General features: G+C 40.9%; 2 protein-coding genes across 4 annotated transcripts in view; one reads left to right on the top strand and one right to left on the bottom strand.

The window, feature by feature from the left end:
* The window catches only part of adam22 (ADAM metallopeptidase domain 22), a 133,693-nt gene that overhangs the window by 66,546 nt on the left and 45,874 nt on the right, over positions 1-21,273 (top strand). For 2 of the 3 annotated variants that reach the window (XM_057833949.1, XM_057833948.1), the window contains exons 7-10: positions 17,716-17,776; positions 17,849-17,925; positions 18,231-18,305; positions 21,039-21,110. In XM_057833949.1, coding sequence (XP_057689932.1) covers positions 17,716-17,776; positions 17,849-17,925; positions 18,231-18,305; positions 21,039-21,110 — 285 coding nt within the window. Of the gene's footprint in view, positions 1-13,034; positions 13,682-17,715; positions 17,777-17,848; positions 17,926-18,230; positions 18,306-21,038; positions 21,111-21,273 lie in introns of those variants that run through there. The other variant, XM_057833950.1, reaches the window with a different exon arrangement.
* On the bottom strand, positions 1,576-13,742 carry cldn12 (claudin 12). Its single transcript, XM_057833954.1, has 3 exons — positions 13,449-13,742; positions 7,187-7,426; positions 1,576-4,887 (listed from the first exon to the last, which is right to left on the bottom strand). Exons 2-3 carry the CDS (start codon positions 7,403-7,405, stop codon positions 4,063-4,065), a joined length of 1,044 nt encoding a protein of 347 aa, XP_057689937.1. The 5' UTR covers positions 7,406-7,426; positions 13,449-13,742; the 3' UTR covers positions 1,576-4,062.

Raw genomic sequence — 21,273 nt, 5'->3', positions numbered from 1 at the left:
CCATTGTGACGTCGTTTGTTTAAAAGTTTAAAATATGCGAGTGAATCTTTTTTTTTTTTAAACGAAATATTACACATCAATTAATGATTCTAAGCTAAAAATGACAGACATTTTGAATAATAAATATAAATATACCTTTGTTTTATGGCTGGGTTGAAACAAAAGCGGTTATGCGATGTCTGTAAAACTGGGGTTTCCAGGGTAAAACGGACAAATTAAAAATAGTTCGGGGCTTCCTACGCCATGGATCTGCTATGGCAGCATATAGACATATTGTTCTATCAAACACAACAGTTGTTTTGGCTTAAAATACAGCATTTTCTTTTAGAGAGGAGTGCAAGAGCAGGAACTGCTTTTTCAGTCTTATCTGTGTTTTCCGCCATATATAAGTCACACTGACTGGACTGACTATAAGTCACATTTTGTGGGAGAAAAGGCTTTAAAAAAAAAAAAAAAATCCAAGATCGAGAACAGATATTTCATATTAATGCTTTCTTACACAAATTATGACTTTTTAAAAAAATTAACCCTTACAGGGCACTTATTTAAGTCATTGGCTCCCATTGACCTTGCGAGATGTCCAATCATTTACCCTTCTGAGTCAAAATGGATTAGACGTCGAGCGCTATTCACGGCCACCTCTCCCATTTTTGATGAATTGTACAACTAGCGCTTTCAATGGCATGCAATGAGTTAAATACAATCCCAAAAAAATCTACCAGCAACCAGTTTTTTTTTAAAATTAGCTTTTATTAACATTATATTAATTAATAATGTTATATTATATAAAGTAATATAAAATAATATAAAACAAGAATTATAATCATCATTAATAATTTAAAAAATAGCTAATATTTAGTGGATTTTTTTTAATGACCAAAAATAGTCACTTGCCCTATAAATGGTTAAAGGTCTTAAAAGTCAACTTTTGCATTGCTGTCCATTGCCGTGACCACTGTCCCTTAAAGGGTTAAATGCATGATAATAAAGAGCAACAGGTTGAATACGTGCGAAGAATTTTTACATAAAACATTAATAGTTATTAAGCTACACAACGCATAAACAAGACTACACAACAAATTACTGTTGGTAATGTTTACTTCTTGGTCACGTGGGTCAAATATTAAGATATAAATATACTGTATATTATACGCACATGAATATTAAGCAGGCACGTGCAGGGCGGGGGGGCGGAGGGTGCTTGAGCACCTGCCCCTTCACCCCTACATGCCCAAAGTGCCCCTTTTGACTGGGCTTTTTTTGTGTGTGCGTGTGCTGGCTGACTGCGCAGGCACGTCACCGAGTACTTTACTTGAACAACGAAAACACTTTTATTTCTTAAAGCCATCTGTTTGCCGCATAACCCCCTCCACGCTGTTCCTCTGTGAACTGAGTGTGTGGTGATGAGTCGGAGGAAATCTGGTGGTTGAAAACAAACGGTGTTACCCTATTAAACCGTGTTTGAGCAAATACTGTAGTGAAAATTCTTATACAAGGTTTATTGTGGGGATTTTTAAAAAATATGTAATTTTTTATTACATACTGTAGTTTTCTAATTTAATAATAAAATACCCCACCCCCCCACCCCAAGGCTATTTCGATTCGTGTGTCTCTACTTTCTATAGGCAACAATATTTGTCCATTCTCTTCACAAAGTTATCTAGAAAGGTACACCTCTTTAAATTCTCTAATAATGAAATAAGTTTTGGAAAAAAACTGTGCTGGCTGCTTAGTGAATATCTAATTTGGTTTGTCCTCAGATGAACAACGAGTAAGGAAGTTCTGATATAGTCGTAGCCAGAACGTGTTGATGACAGTGTTGATTTCTATTCACTGTTACCCCCTCCTAATTAAAGTCTGTCACAGTCACAGCCAAATATACCACCATAAAGCTAGTTAAACTGGAAGTTGTATTGTTTTAAGGTGTATTAAATTGTTGCTCATGGGCTCCTTTTGATCTATGAGCACCTGCCCTTCCATCGGTCCCTGCACGACCCTGGTATTGAGTCGTAGGACCAGCCAAACTATGGGGGGAAAAAAAGTGCGATTCATTATCCCAAATATATGTCTTCCCCATCTACCCTTGAGTAAATAAATGAAATTCAGTATTACAATTTCTTTAGTGTTTTTTTTGTGAAGATTCAGTGATAATATGAATTTATGATTTAGCTGTGGCTATTGTAAAACGGGAGCTAATAGTCACTTTCCCTGACAAAGCATGAGAGGTGGTGTGAGTGAGGATAAAGGAAGCTTGATGTGGGGGATGGACAAATGTTGCTTGTGCCGGTGCCGTGGTAAATTTTTTGAGAAGGGGTGATGGTGGCAGGTTGTGACTAAGGGGGTGCTTGCTTGAAGTGCCAATCGATTGGATAACAAGGTTCGAAGGGAGGGGGTGTCTTCTGTGGTCCATTCTGAAAACGCATAGGCAGCGCTACACTTGGTTGCATTATATTCATGAGCCAGCCAGCAGTCTGCATCTTCAGTGAGATGCCGTCTCCCGTGGCAACCCCAGCTCCGCCCCGTCTCTTTCGAGCCAAACAACATATGAAAGCCATCTGTGTTAAGAGCCTTAATCCCCATCCCTTGCATACACCCCACGGAGTCTGAGTATGTAGTTTTCGTCGGCCAAGACAAAGGAGATGCTGGTCAGTCAGCAATAACGCATTGTGCTGCGCTTCCTGAACAAAACTGTTATTAATCATCGGCCACTGAAGTCGGCAAACATTTTTTAAATGGTGGTATGAAATAGGCACACTGCTGCGTTTAAAGCTACCAGCTGCACTTCGCTTCACTTCAAAGACGAGAGTAAACACCAAGGCGCTAAAATCAGAGCTTAATCAACCGACATTCTCCTCTCTTGGGACTACTGTGTACATGAAGATTGATTCTTATTAGATCATAGAGCAGGTCATACATCAGGGACTTAATTATTGTCATTTTATGAGGGCAAAACAATGGTTAGGTTTAATAGCAAAAAAGTTGAGTGTATAAAAACATTTTTGACTAACACAACCAAAAATAAAACAGTGCTATAATGTGCTCATTATAAAAAGAAATACAAAAATATGTTTAGGAATGTGTGAAACTTCTCAATGTTCTGCTGACAATTTTCCTTCCCACGTTTGAATTTTTTTTCCTTTTTTTTTCTATGCCAGTATCATTCTGTACAAGCCACACAGTAATACACAAGCGACCACACACACAAAAACAGTAACAGTTTAAGGCATTGTAAAGTGGCACAATAGGTACTCAACATTAGTACTCAGTTAGTGCATTGCTCAACATTACGAGCGACAACTCGTTACACAAAAGACAAATTAGTTTTACAGTGTTTTAGTAGCATTGATGAGCACCTTCATCCTTCTATCAATCGGTGAATTTTCAACATTCAATATAATAACAGCAGAGGAATTGGCATTCAATGTAAAGGCCTCCAAATACAGTATCAACTTTAATCCACAGTGGAACCCCAAGTCAAAATTTAAATGTTTATAAGCAACATTTATTTGAACATTCATTAGCGCCGACAAGTGTAAAGTTAACCACCTGATTAAATAACAAATGCCAAGATGCATAATAAGTTGCTTACAAAGCTGGTGTCACTGAATTAGTGAAATAGTTCATCCTGTTGAGTTTTGTGCAGTCGGCGCGGATTAATTACCAAATGCAAAAATACAGCTACTCTCAAGTCAAGGTACTTCTGTATTTTTATTGAAAATTCTGAATGCAGGATTTTGACTTTAGAGGTTTCACTGTAACAGAAAACCGATCAATAGTTGGTTAGGGTTAGGCATCCAGTGTAGTGTTAGTTTGTGGGCACTCAGTAACCATTCATGGCTGGTATCTTGGAATGTATTTAAGTATTGTTCTAAAACATACACACAGCTGTATGTCCTGCGACTTTTTGTTCATTTTCCTTCATATCCTGAAATTAGTCCAAAACTCCCTACTGATGTTTGCTTCTGTGATCGGCAATTTAGTAAGCCTATTGTAGTAGTACTATCAATTTCAGCTGACACTCTTAGAGAGTAATAATATTAATGTGTCCTGGAAGGACATTTCTTACTGTGTCACCACAGGAATGTCAATCTCAATGGCAGACATCCGAGAGCGGGTGGAATAGCGGTGGCCGGTGTAGCTTGGTGCGTAGCTCTGAGAGGGCGCGTAGCTCTGAGAGGGTGCGTAGCTCTGAGAGGGCGCGTAGCTCTGAGAGGGCGCGTAGCTGTAGGCCTGTGTTCCTCCCACCTCTGAGCCGTAACCATCAGGCGCAGAAATCTGAGACATGTACACTTGCGGTGGCGCAGGGGCAGCCACGCTTTGAATGTAGCCCTGCGCGGGCACGTATTGCTGCGTGTCGATCACCGTGGGAGGGTAGGCCTGAGGCGGCAATGCTTGAGAAGCGTAAATCGGCGACGGCGGAAATCCGTTGGCCGTGAGCGGCTGGTTGGATGCGGAGGTGGGCATCGAGGAAAGAGGCAACCAGAAGGGCGAGGGCAACTTCTTACACATGCAGTACCACATGAACATGAGCAGGGCGGCAAGAATCAGCCCCCCGGAGCAGCCAATGGCCACGTACGGAGCAAAACCGTCTGAGAAAATGTGGTCGTATCGGTTGTTCAGCGCCTTGGTACCGAACAGGAACCACACGGAGGGCGCCATCGCGATGGCGCCGCCCAAAAAAAGGAATGCGCCAGCCACTAGGTGGCAGCCGGCGCTGTTCACCAAGAAGCGGACGCTCTTAATGTCCGGTTCGGGCTTGTCAGAGCAGCAGCAGGTTTTACACATGCCGGCCATGCACAACAGCAAGGCCAGCGATCCGAAGGCCAGACCCGCAGGCACGCAGAACTGCAATAACCTCAGGTCCAGTTGGTCTACTTTAGAGTACCACTGAAAACATAAGACCAATGATGAAATTTAACATTTTGGTTGCTGGGTTTACAACATTGGTCAATTTTACCCTGCAATGCAACATGCAAAAAAATTAAAAACATAGCTAGTTTTAAAGTGCGTATGACCCCAAAAAGCATGTTTACTTCATATGTCACGCGGTGTTTTATGCTCCTGAATGTAAAGGACCGCTTGGATGTGTGTGGAAGCGATCGTTTTATATATTCAATTTTTGAATCCCACGCCATGAAATAAGTGATTACGGCTTCAGTCTCGGGTTTAGGACGAATGCAAATGTGACGTCACCCGGGTCAGCATCTCACAATACAGCATTGCTTTATAGCATGCAGATGGACTCGCAGCAGATTTTGCGGATTAATTCGTTTATTTTTTGCATCACGTCAGCCAAACGGCTGCAGAAAATTGTTGCTGCACCAGGGAGAGGCGTCTGAGCCTTTTTGGGTTTGAAAAGGTTCCCGTTCTCCGCGGGTAATGGTCAAAACAAGGCCTACGACTGTGGGACTACTGGACTTACGAGGAAGTGAGTAAACATCATATTTTGTATTATGTCAAATACTGAGATCATGGCACAGGCTTTAAAACGGAGGAGGCTTGCATTTTGTGGCTAATTGTCCACCGCGATGCCACTCGGCCGACGACTGGCGGCATGTTTGCACACCCTCTCTATACTCGGCTTATTTGCCCTCTTCGTGTGCCCTGTGATCTGTCAAATTTTCAACCCCATCACAAACTTTGTGTTAAAAATGGCCGCGAATACAGCGATTACAAAGTAAACACTACAAACTTTCTTTAGATAAAGGACTATTTTTTATTTATTATTATTTATTTTTATTATTTATTTTATTTATTACGTTTGATCATGGACGGACATGTAGAAAAGTTCTCCTCAGACACATCCTGCCATGTTATCTGCACAACAACTGCATGCCGCTCTCTGTGTATGTCTTCGCCGTGTAGTAAAGCATTATTTTACGCCATATTCGTGTTGAACATGTGGCAGCTATGCCCTCCTCCGATGTCAGCCGGTTTGTCCGGTGGTACTCTCCAGCTGATTCCCCGGTGAGCTACTGTCCGTAGCAGGGGAATGAGCTGTAACTTGCTGGCCGCCGGGCGGATTGTCGATGGCGGGTTGCCGATCGGCGAGACAATCGACAACCCCGCCGCCGTGTGACATGATCCGGGCTAGTTTTGTGTGATTTTTCGCTTCGAAAAGGGAAAATAAGACTGAGACGTCACTCGGTTCGGGTTAGCATGTCGGTTAGCCGTCACGCCTCTTGGTTCGTTTACATACTCCGAAGCCGGGGCAGGGAAATGGCAAAAGCCTGACTAACTACGGTGGCATAAAATATTGTTCGGGAGGTGCAACAGTAAAGGTGAAGTCGACAGTTTTGACCATTATGGAGTAATTTTGCCATGTCGTACTGAATAAATGCATTTTTATAATTTTATATTCCATTTAGGACAAGGCTTATTTGTCATGACCGTACCATGTATTTAGCAATTGGGTAAAAATACTTCGATATAAAGAATATCCTGTAAAAATATTGGAGTAGAGAGACTGAAACAGTGACATTTTGCGGCTCTCTTCGTCGCATTTTCCTCGTTCTGAATAATTCCCCCTCAATGGGCTGAATTCTAAATCAGATGGAAACCATGACTCTGCCAACGTCATCCTCCTGTTGGGGACGCTAGAGCCCAATAATGGTAGGCGTGGCTAAACGGCGGATTAAAAGACTAATTTCTCGTCATCTGTGTTTTGCCAAATTGTTGTATATAGTCGAATCGTCTCAAGATATGATTCTAATTCACATAATAATGCTATTTAAGACTTTATATCCTTTCGTACGCACTTTAAAGATTTGTAAGGACACTTTCAGCAACCTTTTAAAAGTCACCAAAATGCTGAAACACATTTTTTTTTATCCTAACACACTACAGTGTAGTGTGGTTCACACAATATACGACTTAACCCTTTCATGCACATTTTTTGTTCGTTGTTAACCCTTACAGGGCACTCATTTAACTCAATGGCTGCAATTGACGGCGATAGACATATTATTTGCCCCTCCCTGTCAAATTAGATTGGACGTCTAGCGCCGTCAATGGCAGCCAATTGGTTAAATAAGTGCCCTTTAAGCCTAACCTAAACAAAATATATAATTCGCACCGGAAGAGTTAGTAAAGATTCTTTACACTAGGGTGCACATGATAAGGGTGCTGCCTCTCCCTTTATTCACACTATGGCAACACGGCTTCAGATGGAATCTCGTACACGTACCTCAGCATCGAAGTAGTAACAACCCGAATAGCTGTCCTGCTTGACGCATTTTGTCCACAGCCCGTCGTACACACTGATGTTCTTGGCATTGCGATTGAAGGTGACCAGACGGGTCACTCGCCACTGAGGGACTAATGCCGCCACCGTCAAACCGGCCACAGACACAAAGGCGATGAAGAACGCAAAAGCGTTAGTGGCGTGGATGTCCCGACAAGACATTGTCACCTATCTTGACAGGTCCTGCAGCCACGGAAAGAAATGAATGTTGAAGAATCAGTATAACTAACTACTAACATTTTCGGTAATTGAACCCGATCTCACTTTCAAATGATACTGCTCATTCTATAAATGTCATGTTTAGGGATGTCCTGATCCGATCACGTGACTGGAAATCGGGCCGATCGGTTAAAAACATATATTTATGTTTTTCTGCTTCATGCTTGTACAGCCCTCTCACTCCTGATGCTGTTCTTTGGGTTGCTATTTTAAGTGAACGATGATTGACAGATTTGTAGCTTTGATCAGGTGAGTGAAGGCTCTGTAGCACTACGGTCAAAGGCACAAATGTGTTAATGTGGCATCGTTTAGTTAATCTTCATTGTCTAGCGGCTGTTCTCGGCAGCATGAGCTAATTTGAGTGCAGTCACTCATATGAATTACTAGCCCTCAAAAAATTAGCATATTGTGATAAAGTTCATTATTTTCTGTAATGTACTGATAAACATTAGACTTTCATATACGGTATTTTAGATTCATTAAACACAACTGAAGTAGTTCAAGCCTTTTATTGTTTTAATATTGTCGATTTTGGCAAAAAAGTCAAGAAAAAACAAAAATCCCGATCTAAAAAAAAATTGCATATGTCATCCGACCAATACAAAAAAAAGTGTTTTTAATACAAAAAAAGTCAACTTTCAATTAATTACAGGTATATGAGCTATGCACTCAATACCTGGTCGGGAATCCTTTTGCAGAAATGACTGCTTAAATGCGGCGTGGCATGGAGGCAATCAGCCTGTGACACTGCTGAGGTGTTATGGAGGCCCAGGATGCTTCGATAGCGGCCTTAAGCTCATCCACAGTGTTGGGTCTGGTGTCTCTCAACTTCCTCTTCACAATATCCCACAGATTCTCTATGGGGTTTAGATCAGAGGTCAGGAGAGTTGGCAGGCCAATTGAGCACAGTAATGCCATGGTCAGTAAACCATTTACCAGTGGTTTTGGCACTGTGAGCAGGTGCCAGGTCGTTCTGAAAATGAAATCTTCATCTCCATAAAGCTTTTCAGCAGATGGAAGTATGAAGTGATCCAAAATCTCCTGATAGCTAGCTGCATTGACCCTGCCCTTGATAAAACACAGTAGACCAACACCAGCAGCTGACATGGCACCCCAGACAATCACTGACTGTGGGTACTTGACATGGACCTCAGGCATTTTGGCATTTCCTTCTCCCCAGTCTTCCTCCAAACTCTGGCACCTTGATTTCCGAATGATATGCAAAATTTGCTTTCATCTGAAAAAAGTACTTTGGACCACTGAGAAACAGTCCAGTGCTGCTTCTCTGTAGCCCAGGTCAGGCGCTTCTGCCGCTGTTTCAGGTTAAAAAGCGGCTTGACCTGGGGAATGCGGCACCTGTAGCCCATTTCCAGCACACGCCTGTGCACGGGGGCTCTGGATGTTTCTATTCCAGACTCAGTCCACTGTTTCTGCAGGTCCCCCAAGGTCTGGAATCGGCCCTTCTCCACAATCTTTCTCAAGGTGCAGTCGCCTCTTCTGGTTGTGCAGCGTTTCCTGCCACACTTTTTCCTTCCCACAGACCTCCCACTGAGGTGCCTTGATACAGCACACCGGGAACAGCCTATTTGCTCAGAAATGTCTTTCTTTGTCCTAGCCTCTTGCTTGAGGGTGTCAATGATGGCAGTCAGGTCGGCAGTCTTGCCCACAGCTTTGAATAATGAACCAGGCTGGGAGTTTTTAAAAGCCTCAGGAATCTTTCGCAGGGTTTTTGAGTTAATTTGTTGATTCCGATGATTAGGTTAGTAGCTTCTTTAGAGTACCTTTTCATGATATGCAAGTTTTTAGAGATAGGGATTTTTGTTTTTCTTGACCTTTTTGCCAAAATCAGCAATATTAAAACAATGGAAGGCTTCAACTACTTCAGTTGTGTGTAATGAATCTAAAATATATGAAAGTCTAATGTTTATCAGTACATTACAGAAAATAATGAACCTGATCAAAATATGCTAATTTTTTGAGAAGGACTAGTAAATGAATGTAACAGGACTCGGGTGCAAAAATATGCGACCGGGACATCCCTAGTCATGTTATTATTAAACTATAGCAAAATAAACTCCTAATTAATTAAACTGATTAATTATGATGATAATAATAAAGTAAGCCACAGCTAACCTAACTTTGTGCACCCTTTTTGTATTCATAGTCACTGCAATGTAGTTGACCTAAAATAAAGTACCCTGGAGACAATGCTCTCATTTCATTAGCAAACAGTAACAAGGACTCAGTGGTGGAGGCTGGTGGGAAAGTGCACCAGAACCAACAGAATAATAAGCAATAATGGAACATGATTAGAGCGTTTACAGCAAGCATTAGCGGCTCAGTGCGTAAACTAAATCTTCTTCATAAAGCATGGGCCAAGCATCACCAGAAGACTCATCAAGTTCTTATATTGAGTCAACAGTATTCCTTCTTTTTCCATCTTAAAATTGTTCAATTAATGTATATACCATTATATTCATCATCAGTGTTGTTAATAACGGCGTTAGAATATAACGGCGTTACTAATGCAGTTATTTTCTTCAGTAGTGAGCAGTGTTTCCCACTAATGGACGAGACTGTGGCGGCCCGCCACAGTCTCGTTTGGGCCCGCCACAGTCTCGTTTGCGCCGCCCCCCCCCCCGAAAAAAAAAAAGATACTAATCAGATGCGTCAGTCAGCCGATTACACAGCTGTAGCCCACTCCACTCTACTACCCGCGCCAGCGAGAGCAGCATTTTAGAGTAGTATTTTATTTATTTATTTATTTATTTAAGAGACGCAAGGGGAGCGAGTAGGAAGAATGGGAGAACGAGCGAGATAGCGAGAGATAGCGGTCGCATGTCGTAGCAGCCCGCTGTTATTTTGTTATTGTTTTTCTTTATTATTGTTACCACAATCGAGTGGGTAAGCAAATACAGACTTCTCTCCTTCTTCCCCATATCCGGGGCATTACAATAGTTTCGATCGGACTTTTCGGCGAAAGTGAGCGGTGGACGGCCGTCTTGGACGGAAAGCAAACTTTGATTGAACTTGCGCGGAGAGGCGGGGCCCAAAATAAAGCCTTGCTCTATTTTCAGAGCGTTGGTCACAGTAAAGTATTTATTAGTTCAAGCAGAGTAAAATGATACATATTCACGGTACAAGAACGTCGTTTCCGTGTCCATCGATTGGTAAGAAAAGGCTGTTTGTACGAGTGACGTGTGGGCGCTCCCGTCGGGGGGACATTTCGCGTGGAGTGGCTATTTTTCGGCACAACACCGACGCGCCAACTTCAGACAATTATGGCTGACGAAAGTTGGATAAATGCCCCTCCCCACAATTTCGCGAGCTCTGGGACACTCGAAAAATGACTCTCTTACCTCTCCTTGCTAAGTTAATGGTACCTCGATGTGCGTTTGTGTGGAAATTTAGTTCACGAACAACGGGGAAAAAACTATTCAACTTCTCACTGAATCAAGAAAAACTCTTTACACGGCCATTAGAATTCCCCCTGTCCTGTAAATGGGTCAGTTGACAGAAGGACTGTTATTGTTGTGGTATGTAGTACTTATGAGGGTCAAATAAAAAGAAAAAAGGAGGGCTACGACGGCGGTCTGAAACCCGCGGCTCTTGGGCCGCATGCGGCTCTTTAGTGCTGCTTCAGAGTTTTTTTTTTTTTTTTTTTTTTTTTTAAATGGAAAAAGATGGGGGAGGGAAATATATTTTTTGTTTTAATAGGATTTCTAGGAGGACTAACATGATACAAACATTCTTTCAATTCATTAATATTGTAATGAAGTTAAACTTGTGGTGTCATCGTACAACAGAGTAGTCACGTGGTGCGCTATAGGATCCACTGCAGGGAAAATAAACATTTAATCATGAAGGCTAATTATGTATTTCTAGCCAACTTAGTCATTTTTATAGTAGGCTAATATAGCTAGTATTGATAATTATAAGGCTTGTACAAGGCTTTTAATTTTTTGCTGCTCCAGACATACTGTATCAGGTTTTTTTTTTTTTTTTTTTTTTTTTTTGGGGGGGGGGGGTCAAATATGGCTCTTGCCAACCCTGAGTCACTACGAGATGTAAGTCGTACTATTGCTACGAGAAAAAAAGTCGCATTATTACATAGGGTAACGTAGCTGTACTCAGCAACGCATTTTACATACATGTACCGTAGCTGAGAGCTATAACATTAGCCTAGCTAATGAAATATTTCAAATATATCGTTGTTATGGTTCTTCTTGGGGGAAAAAAATAATGAAAAAAAAAAAAATTTGCCGTGGCATGACATGGTGTGGCTGTCCGACTCCGATGCAGCCCACCACCACAGTTTCAAAAAATCCTATGGTCAGAGACCCTCCCACCACAGTCTCCTAAAATCCTGTGGGAAACACTGAGTGAGTAATCTATTAATTACTTTTCTCATCTTGGCAACGCCGTTACCGTTACTGAGGCGGGAAAGGCGTGCGTTACTATGTTGGTTGACTGACAATGTGAGAGTCGGACTCACGGAGACGAAAGAGCAGAGCAGGAGTGGGAAGGAGGCAAGGGAGGGTGACGCCGTTGCAAACGCGATGCTACTATGCTAGGTGGCTCCAATAATACCTGACTGTAGCCAATAGCCTACAAACTACGCCCACATGATGCTTCGGTAGATATCACATTTATACAGAACTAGATGCAAATGACAGACATGGCTGCATTAGCAACATGTATAATAAAGAACTAGAGGCGTTAGTAAACAGCCGCCATTTTAAAGCAGTAAACCTCTCAGGAAGGCTATGTTGTAAGGAACCTTCCTAGCGAACCTAAGTAACTTTTTATCTAAAACACTCCTAAATCGGCAAAATTTTGACTTAAATTTATCTTTAAATGATGAAATAGTTTTAAAACTTACACATGTCAAAAGTAGACAGAAGGGAACTAATGCAATAACGGGAGCAATGTTTACAACTTTAACGGTTGATTCACAACATTAAATGACTTCCACACATAGCAAAGGTTACTATCTAGTTATTGCAATATCCGCAATACCCCTGTGTGTAGTTAATTTTAGGGTAAATAATTGGGCTAGGGCCAATTGTCCCCCAAAACCCTTTGAACTTCACATTGTGCGACCTGTTTTTTTTTTTTTTTTTTTTTTTGAGGATTAAAAAAAAAAAACATGAAAATTATCACCAGTTACTTTGCCAAGTAACTAATTATTCTTACATTCAGGTAACTGAGTTACTAACGCAATTACTTTTTGGGAGAAGTAATTAGTAACTGTAATTAATTACTTTTTTAAAGTAATATTAACAACACTGTTCATCATACAACATCTTGATTGGTTTAATATGCATTACGTGCATTAAAACTGTTGTTTTGCCATTACGAATGCCCTGGCTCATCAGGAGGTAAAAATAAATCTAATGTGACCTTGTGCTCAAAGGTATCCTCATCATTGTTTTAACTCTACTGTACTTTAGTGCGTGGGGTTGGAGTTCACACATTGACTGTCAAATTTCACACAAAGCCAAAGTGTCCAGAGTTTCTTCAAAGTCTGTGAATCAGTGACACTTCCCTCTTGTCCTCTTTGAAGCATGACTGCCTTATACAAACTGACGATTGCTATTCAGTTAACTTGAGCCGTGAATGGCAGCCAATGAATTAATAAGCCACTGTAGCTAAACGCCTCAATTATTACTATTATGAACATATCAGTTAAGTCGTCTGTAGCTTAGCATCCTAGCAAGTCGCTACGTCAAGTAACCAAAGTGCCCATCACCCATTTGCGTCGTTTACGCTATTTACACTTTAAACTATGGTAGCTAACACAAAAAGCTTTCTTGGAGGGAAAAATAAGTGATCTGAATTTTAAAGCAAATTTAACACTGGCGTTTGTTTGTTATGGCGTTAGCACAGCTGCAACCTGTTGCCTTCGGAACTCTTCTTAACATATTTGGTTAAAAACACCATCCTAATCGAAAAAACGCGGCAACACGATAGCTTGGTTACATACCTTTTTTCCAGGTGGGTGGTGTTTGTATGGAATTTTTACAGAATGTCAGCTCGACATTTTCTGAACGTCGGAGAACATCAGATTATGCAGTTCAAGTGGAATAGTTACTAGCATTAGCAGCGTAAACAGGATGTCCGAAAGAGAGGTTGAAATTAGAACAGTAAGCCCACGTCGCTGTCTCGCAGGTGGATAACCAAACAGGCGTTGGCAGCACAAAAATCAACATGATGCAGGTGAAGTTAGCCCTCTATATATGTATGTATGTATGTATGTATGTATGAGGCAATTGTTCCAGTGGCTTTTAACCTTGCTAAAGGTATCGAACCCCACGAGTTTCACATGTATAGTCACTGAACCATTCGGAATTTAATAATGTGTTGTTGTTTTGTTGTTGTTGTTGTTGTTTTTTTTAAAGCTGGTTTAGCTAAAAAGCTAGTATCTAAAGTCCTCTTCACATATTTTTAAATTTATGACAAATAATCAGACTTGGGCAGAGGCGTCGCATTGCATTAAGCAAACCAGGCAATTGCCTAGGGCGCCCAGCCAGCAGTGGCCCCCAGAGGGCCAACAGATTTAGCACATGCAGGTTTACTGCACTGTCGCAGTGACAAGTGAAAGCCGTGTGTCTGAGTTCCCTGAAGGGGCACCTTCACTCGCTCTACACATCTCTCTAAATTAAAAGGATCTTATCTCCGGTTTTCCATGGTCAATTGGTGCCAAATAAAAACTGGGAGCGATGTTAAAATCTGCGCTTTCGAGTCATGTTGAGGGCAGAACTCTATATCAAATACTTCATTTTTACGGGGCTTTAAAGACACCACATGACCAAACAGGCTGGCGTGCAGATAGAACGGCAAGCTTGCATCTGATTGATTATTTTGCGACGTCTCACTGGTGAAATCGGTAGAGCTACTCTTGGCATCGCTGGCTAGAAAAATACTAAATCTAATATGTAGAATAAAGAGGAAAAATGTAACAACTCTTGTGCAGCCCAAAGTAGGGGAGTAAGAGTAGCGTTTTTTCTTCATAAATCTACTCAAGTAAAAGTAAAAAGTATAGCTTAGTAAAGCTACTCGTAGAAGTACATTTTTCTCAAATCGTTACTCTACCCACCTCTGCAAATAATTTTGCGTTTTGCTGTTGATTTTTCACGTTGGACAATGAAATTGAAACTCAGTTCATTTCACACTCTTCCTTTTTTGTTTTAATGTATTCATTCTCTTTTCATTGTTGAATCTTTACATCAAATAATATTTTCATGGTATAGAATGATGCAATTTTTAAAAAATTTTCTGTGCAGTCTACACTGCCTGTAGGTCTGTTATTCTTCTACCATAGCATGTGTCAAACTTCCACTGAGCAAACCGGTTTATCCTTCCATTAGCTAGAGGGCTGGAAAATGAAAGAAATTTTTAAAAATCTGTAAATTGGGGGCAAACCAGTCCAAAACCTAGTCTAAAATGACACTTTGCTTTTAGTCAGAGTATGAAAATGGGGCCCTGTGTATTCTTAACCTTCGCCGAACCCCTTACACTTACTCACCGAACCCCTGGGGTTCGATGGAACCCAGGTTATCATTTCAATTCTTTGAAGGTAACTAACACAAATAGGAAATTAAATGGCAAATGCTATTGCTACTGTATCATTGTATAGAGCATTTATGCATACACTGCACTACCCTCCCCACACAATCCCATCGCAGTGCTAGGTAGTGGCTGCCAGTCGGGGACCTCCTGGCTGCCACAGTAATAGGGCGGTAGGTGGTCCGACACATATCCAAATGGCGGGGGCCCCTCTTCATCTGGGCTGTCAGTTGCGGGGGCTCTGGTCCCGCGCTGCTCTGCAGCGGCATCTCGGCGCTCTAGTGCTTCCACCTTTCTCTTTTTACCCGGGCATCCTCCTTGGGCCCCGGCACAGATCGCTGGCTGGGTGCCGGCGGGTCAGCGGTGTGTCGACACCTCCGGGTGGGGGTCCTGTCCTGCCCCGGAACTAGTGAGCCGTGGGGGTCCCACGGTGTGCCGCATCGGTTGGGGGTTACGGTGGTGGCTGGGAGTTCCTAGTGGTGTGGGTGCACTGGCGCAGGGGCGTGAATGGTCCGGGGAACCGCACTGGGTCCAGGTGGGATGGCGGTGGCCCCTTTGCCCGAGCTTCGGGAGGAGAGGTGTGCCGCGCTCGCCAGGGGCGGTGCCAGGGCCCTGGGGCAGCCCCCATGCAGCACTTCCACTTTTCTGCAAGACTATCATACATCTAAGTGGGTGCATGCATGACTGGGTGCAATTAGACACACTCAGGTAGAGAGATTGTTGGTGCAACATTTAGCGATCAGGTAGCATAGAACAGGATGTCAACATATCCACACTTACATGTGATTAACTTAATACTGGGTTTCCACACCTCACTTTGCTGATTTGTGCATGCTCCACCACGACTAATCACGTCCCCTTTGACTTACTTCCCCTCTTCTTTCTCCTCGGTTATCAGGCCCCCCACATGGTGTCAACGGGTAAATATAATTAGCTAACCTTAGCACTACCATGTTCATAGATAACATAGTCGTGTAAAAATGTATTTGTTGTTGTTGTTTGTTCTTTCCCTGTTCTGTCTGCTTCCTTCCTTTCTGTCCGCCAAAACACCTTCCCGTTCGCTTCTTTCTCCTAATGAATAAAACATAATGAACAACCACAGTTGGAGTATATCAAACTCCCATGTGATACATTAAAACTGTCTAGACCATGAGGACATTCAGATACCTGTTTCCGTGTCCAAGCATCTGAAAAGGACAGGTTTATAAAAAAGAATTATTTCATAAATCAATGTTTCCCAATCCCAAATTTAATTTACCAAGCTACATAGTTTACATCAGAAAAATCTCACTTCATACAAAAGGTGTCGCATCCATGTTATAATTCAGGCAACTATAATATTGGAATGGAAGTCAATTAAAAAAAAAACAGTTCATTCAAGGACAAAAGGCACAGGTGTGGAATAAAGTGGGTTCTATCTTCCATCTAATGGACTCAATTTAAGCTGTTAAATTGATTCAAGGCCAGGAGGGTCCTGTAAAAACTGTGTAAACAAAAGCCAGTAAATGTTCACCTTAGCTCTATACCAAGTTGTTATTGTCATTAAATGCACCATTTACTGGCTGTTCCTCTTTTTGTTTGTAATTAACATTATTTTATTTTGTTTTGGCGGGGGAAAAAAAAAAGTGATTTCACTGAAAATAAAGAATGACCACAAGGTGTACTAGTTTGAGTTAGAGGCTCCAATCTCATGTTAAACCTCTTTGTGAGGATTTTGCATGTTCTCCGTTTTCTTGCATAGGTTTTTACCTGGCAACCCAGCTTTTGCCCATATTATTTCAACTAAATTGGTCATAAGTGTCAATAAATGATTGTTTATCCATCTGAAAAAGTCCGCTGGGATAGACGCCAGCTCACCCATGATCCTTATTAATATGAGTTTAAAGCAGAAATGTCCAAAGTCAGGCCCGGGGGCCAAATGCGGCCCGTGGACAAATTTCATCCGGCCCCCTGCCTCTGTGATTAAAATCAATAACGTCTGGCCTACACAGACTTGATAAATTGGTCAGCAGCACTGCAACCAGCATATGAAGTAGCTTACACACTAAATGCTCCTCCTCATTTACCCACTAAAAGGCAGCGGAATCTAAGCAACATTACCCCGTGTGACCCTTTACTCTCAATTTTCTAAAATGGCAACAATCAACAAAAAAAAAGAAATTTGACTGCGACGGCCGACGCTTCAAGGATAGGTGGAAATTAGACTATTTCTTCTTTAAAATACGCAGCAACTGTGTCTGCCTCATTTGCAAAGAGACAGTCGCTGCTTTTAGAGAGTTCAATGTGAGGCGATATTACCAAACAAGACACGCTGACATGTACGACAAGATTACAGGGAAGATACGTAGCGATAAACTGAAGCAACTTGAAACTAGTTTAATTTCACAGCAGTAGTATTTCGCAAGAGCCAGAGACTCGAAAGAGTACACCACAAAGGCTAGCTGCCAGATTGTTGAAATTATTAATTTATAATATAATAAAGCAAATGTGACACACAGAATGGCTTGATAAAATTTGCTTAAATATATTGTTCTATGTAAAGGACGTCGGCCAAGGTCGGCCCCCCACATTTTTATCACACCAAATCTGGCTCCCTTTGCAAAAAGTTTGGACACCCCTGGTTTAAAGAAACTGCATTAGAAATAACAACGTGTCAATAATTGTTCTGATTTTCTGTCCTTCAGGGCAATGTTCACTTGATATACAAATCTGGAGGGTCAGATGGACTAATGGACCTATTTGGTGGTAAGATTAAATGCTGTAAATAAATAAATATTTGATTTTAAAGGTGAATATTGATAAAAATAACTTCTTTAGGTCACCTCCCTGAGCCGCCCTTTCCCACTCCTCCATTTCCTGGCTCAAGAGTTGTTCACCGGAGAAAGAAGAGACAGGTATAAACCGGCTTATTAGCCAGTGTCTGACTAATAAGTGTCTTTTTGTGCACAAAACTAAAAGGAGAGCACAGTTTGCTCTTACTCAGCAGCCCTTCACATTGCCATGAAATATTTACTTTGTGCGTCATCGTCGTTACCATTTCTCAGTCGTTCTAAGAGGTGATCTCATGTTTTTTGGGGAAGAGGAGCACAACCCTTATGTAGCCTAGTTTATCAGTAATGACGTGATATGATGTTGCTAGGTTTCATGTGACATGTAACACATTTTTTATTCATTTAATTAATGGGTGAATTCTTTCCAGGCCCCACACGTGTTTCGAAGTGTGGAAGATGAAGTCAAATACATCGAGCTGATGGTGATCAATGACCATTTAATGGTAAGTAGTATGTACACATATAACAAATTAAGTCTGGTGTGCCTGGTTCTTGATTTGACTTATTAAAAATGGTGATTCCTTTATAATCTCCTCCCTTACAAATATGCTCAAACATACCATAACTTTGAGTGAAAAGCATATACAGTTGAATGTGGAACAAAAACTGTTCCGTTCCTGCTGCCTTCAACATCTTTACTATTATACAAATTTGAAGTTAAAACAAGTGTGAAATCAATTCAAATTCAGTATTTCTCCTTTTGCATGATAGTCAACGAACAGAAGGAGGAGAGTGGTAGTTTGAACAGCGGTACTGTCACCTAGTGGCATCTATTTTAATGCTAAAATTAGTGTGCCACGGTGCTATTTTATTGGTAAACTAGAAAATGCCGTTTTCGGAGAAATTGCCTGGGGATGCTTTGCTCTCGCTCCCATAGTTCACTCCCTGTAGATTTTTTTTTTGGGTCACTTCCAATGAGTTTTGTGGCATTTTCCAATCACTTCCTTCCTAATTCATTAGCTGCCATTGACAGTGCTAGTTGTCCAAACCATTTGGATTTGATTTCTGGCGCTGTCAAAGGCACTGGAACATGAGCGTTCCCAGCCATTCCTCCAAATTTCAATGAAATGGATGTCTATCATTGTCAAAGGGTCACCTTCTGTGCATCTCGAATCACTACTTTCACATTTTAGATCGTTCCCTGTTGATTTTATGGTAATTCTGGGGAACATCCTATAAATTATGGGGCTTTTTGCATCACTTCCTATTGATATTAGCTCATTTTTCCCAATGGAATGAATGGGGCCATTGGATGTTTAGGTCAAATTCTGGTGGGACCGTACGTTTTTCGGCAAAAACTGTGTACAACTTTTGTGGGCCTTGATTTCCTAAATTCTTTGCTGTTCAAATTATGTGAATCAGATAAAAATGTAGGATGAGATATATTTTAAATTTTAAATGTTTTTTTCCAAGGGAAATGAAAGAGGTGTTTTTTAAACCGAAAATCACTTTTGTCACAACCGTAAACGTGAGGAGCGAAATTGAAATAGAGCTTGCGTCGTATGAAATTTTGGAACCTTTCAAAGTTGGAATAGTAAGAATCAGTCAAAGCATGTGGGCTGTGTGGCACGCTGTAAAAAACAGATAGTTAAAAAAAAGCCAATACTAAATAGTACTGTAATTTTTGGACGATAAGGCACACCTGACTATAAGCTACCATCCACCAAATTTGACCCGAAAATGACATTTGTTCACAGATAAGCCGCACTGGACTATAAGCTGCAGCTGTCCTAACTGTATTATGGGATATTGACACCAAAACATATTAACCGGTAACACTTTATTTGACAGCGGCATCATAAGACTGTCATAAGACCGAATAAACCACCATGGCGCTTTGAACCAATTGGCTGCAAAGCTTCTTTGTTTCAAGAAGCTTCATTTGGCCATCACTGCTCCCTTGGGGGAGACAGTAAACCTCTGCTGCCGCCTGCTGTCAACACTGTTGTCGTCCAACATGTCCCCTAGTATGCATTGCTGCGCTACCGATGTAAATAACAATCAAAATTCATGTTCTGTGCTAATTATTTCTTCAGTTACTGTTCCAGTTGTTTCATTAATTGCTAGTGATGATATCTGGCAACGCATTATTTGACAGTAGTGCCATAAGACTGTCATAAGATCATCATAATTATGAAAAGGCACTGCCATGAGCATTAATGAATGCTTTTGATGGATGTCATTTTGTGACATCAGGCAAATTATTTTCATTTTCATTTTCATTTCATTCGTTTATTTCAGGCCATTATTCCTTGTCAAGACAACAAATATATACAGCTCATATAATAAAGTAACAAAAAAGAGCAGCAAAGCTGAGTAACATTACAACATCAACTACATGCCTGAAAAGGAGTGGGAAGAAGAAAACTTATTTAATCCCACCCCTATTCTTATCTAATTAAGAACAAAAAATTCTTGCTACTTCCTTCCAAAAATGTAGGCCACCATTTCACTTTTGAATGGATGTAAAAGAACCAAGCTGGACATAAATGGAGTTAAATGCATGATTTGCCAAATGACACTTAATGACATCTGTCATAAGCATTCATTAATGCCCATGAGTGTCATGTCATAATTATGACTGTCTTATGGCAGTCTTATAATGCTGCTGTCAAATAAAGTATTGGTAGTACCTATTAACACAAATAAATCAACAAATTTAAGATTCAAAATGCGGGGAAAAAGTAGCGGTTTATTGTCCGAAAATGACGGTATGTGGAGGTTTGCTATGTAAAGAATGCCCTCAAAATTTGTTTTGCACAAGCATTCATTTGCTTTCCTATGTGGTAGCAAGTTCTATGTATAATTCCGATACTTTTGGTTGAACTAAAAGCTCTATCTTTGGGTGACATTTGGATCTGTAGATAAAAATGAAAGAATTACCAGTAACCAGATCTGGAAATAGTGTTTTCAGTGGAATGCTGATGATATTACTTTAATGCTGCTTAAAGAATTGATTTTTTTTTTTTCAGACTTAACAAGCTTTCATGAAAAAAAAAGTCATTTACTACAGAATATATATATATATATATATATATATATATATATATATATATATATATATATATATATATATATATATAATACATTACATTTATATTTAGTTATGATAAAATTATTTTGCTCAAGATATGTTTTCTACTCTTATGTGTCTCTTCTTTTTCCTCTCCCTTCAGTACAAGAAGCATCGCCTTTCCGTTGGCCACACCAATAACTATGCTAAGTCAGTGGTCAATATGGCTGACATGGTAAGAATTGTATTGATCGTCCACCGAAAGCTCGCCACAAGCACTTCCTGCAATCGGCACTGAGCACGCATCAAACTGATTTCTCATTTAAACAGCAACACACTCACTCTCTTGTAAACAGTCATTAACCATCCACTCATGAGTACTTTGCTCCAGGACACCG

This window comes from Corythoichthys intestinalis, chromosome 4, assembly GCF_030265065.1.
Source record: "Corythoichthys intestinalis isolate RoL2023-P3 chromosome 4, ASM3026506v1, whole genome shotgun sequence".
In the NCBI taxonomy this organism is placed as follows: domain Eukaryota; kingdom Metazoa; phylum Chordata; class Actinopteri; order Syngnathiformes; family Syngnathidae; genus Corythoichthys; species Corythoichthys intestinalis.
The sequence above is the reverse complement of the archived record's forward strand: the minus strand, read 5'-3'. Positions and strand labels throughout refer to the sequence as shown.

Excerpts from the sequence above, each read along its gene's own strand:
- cldn12 (XM_057833954.1), bottom strand. The coding sequence starts at position 7,405 with ATGTCTTGTCGGGACATCCACGCCACTAACGCTTTTGCGTTCTTCATC. Across the intron at positions 4,888-7,186 it reads GTTACTACTTCGATGCTGAG|TGGTACTCTAAAGTAGACCA; the intron begins GTACGTGTACGA and ends TTATGTTTTCAG.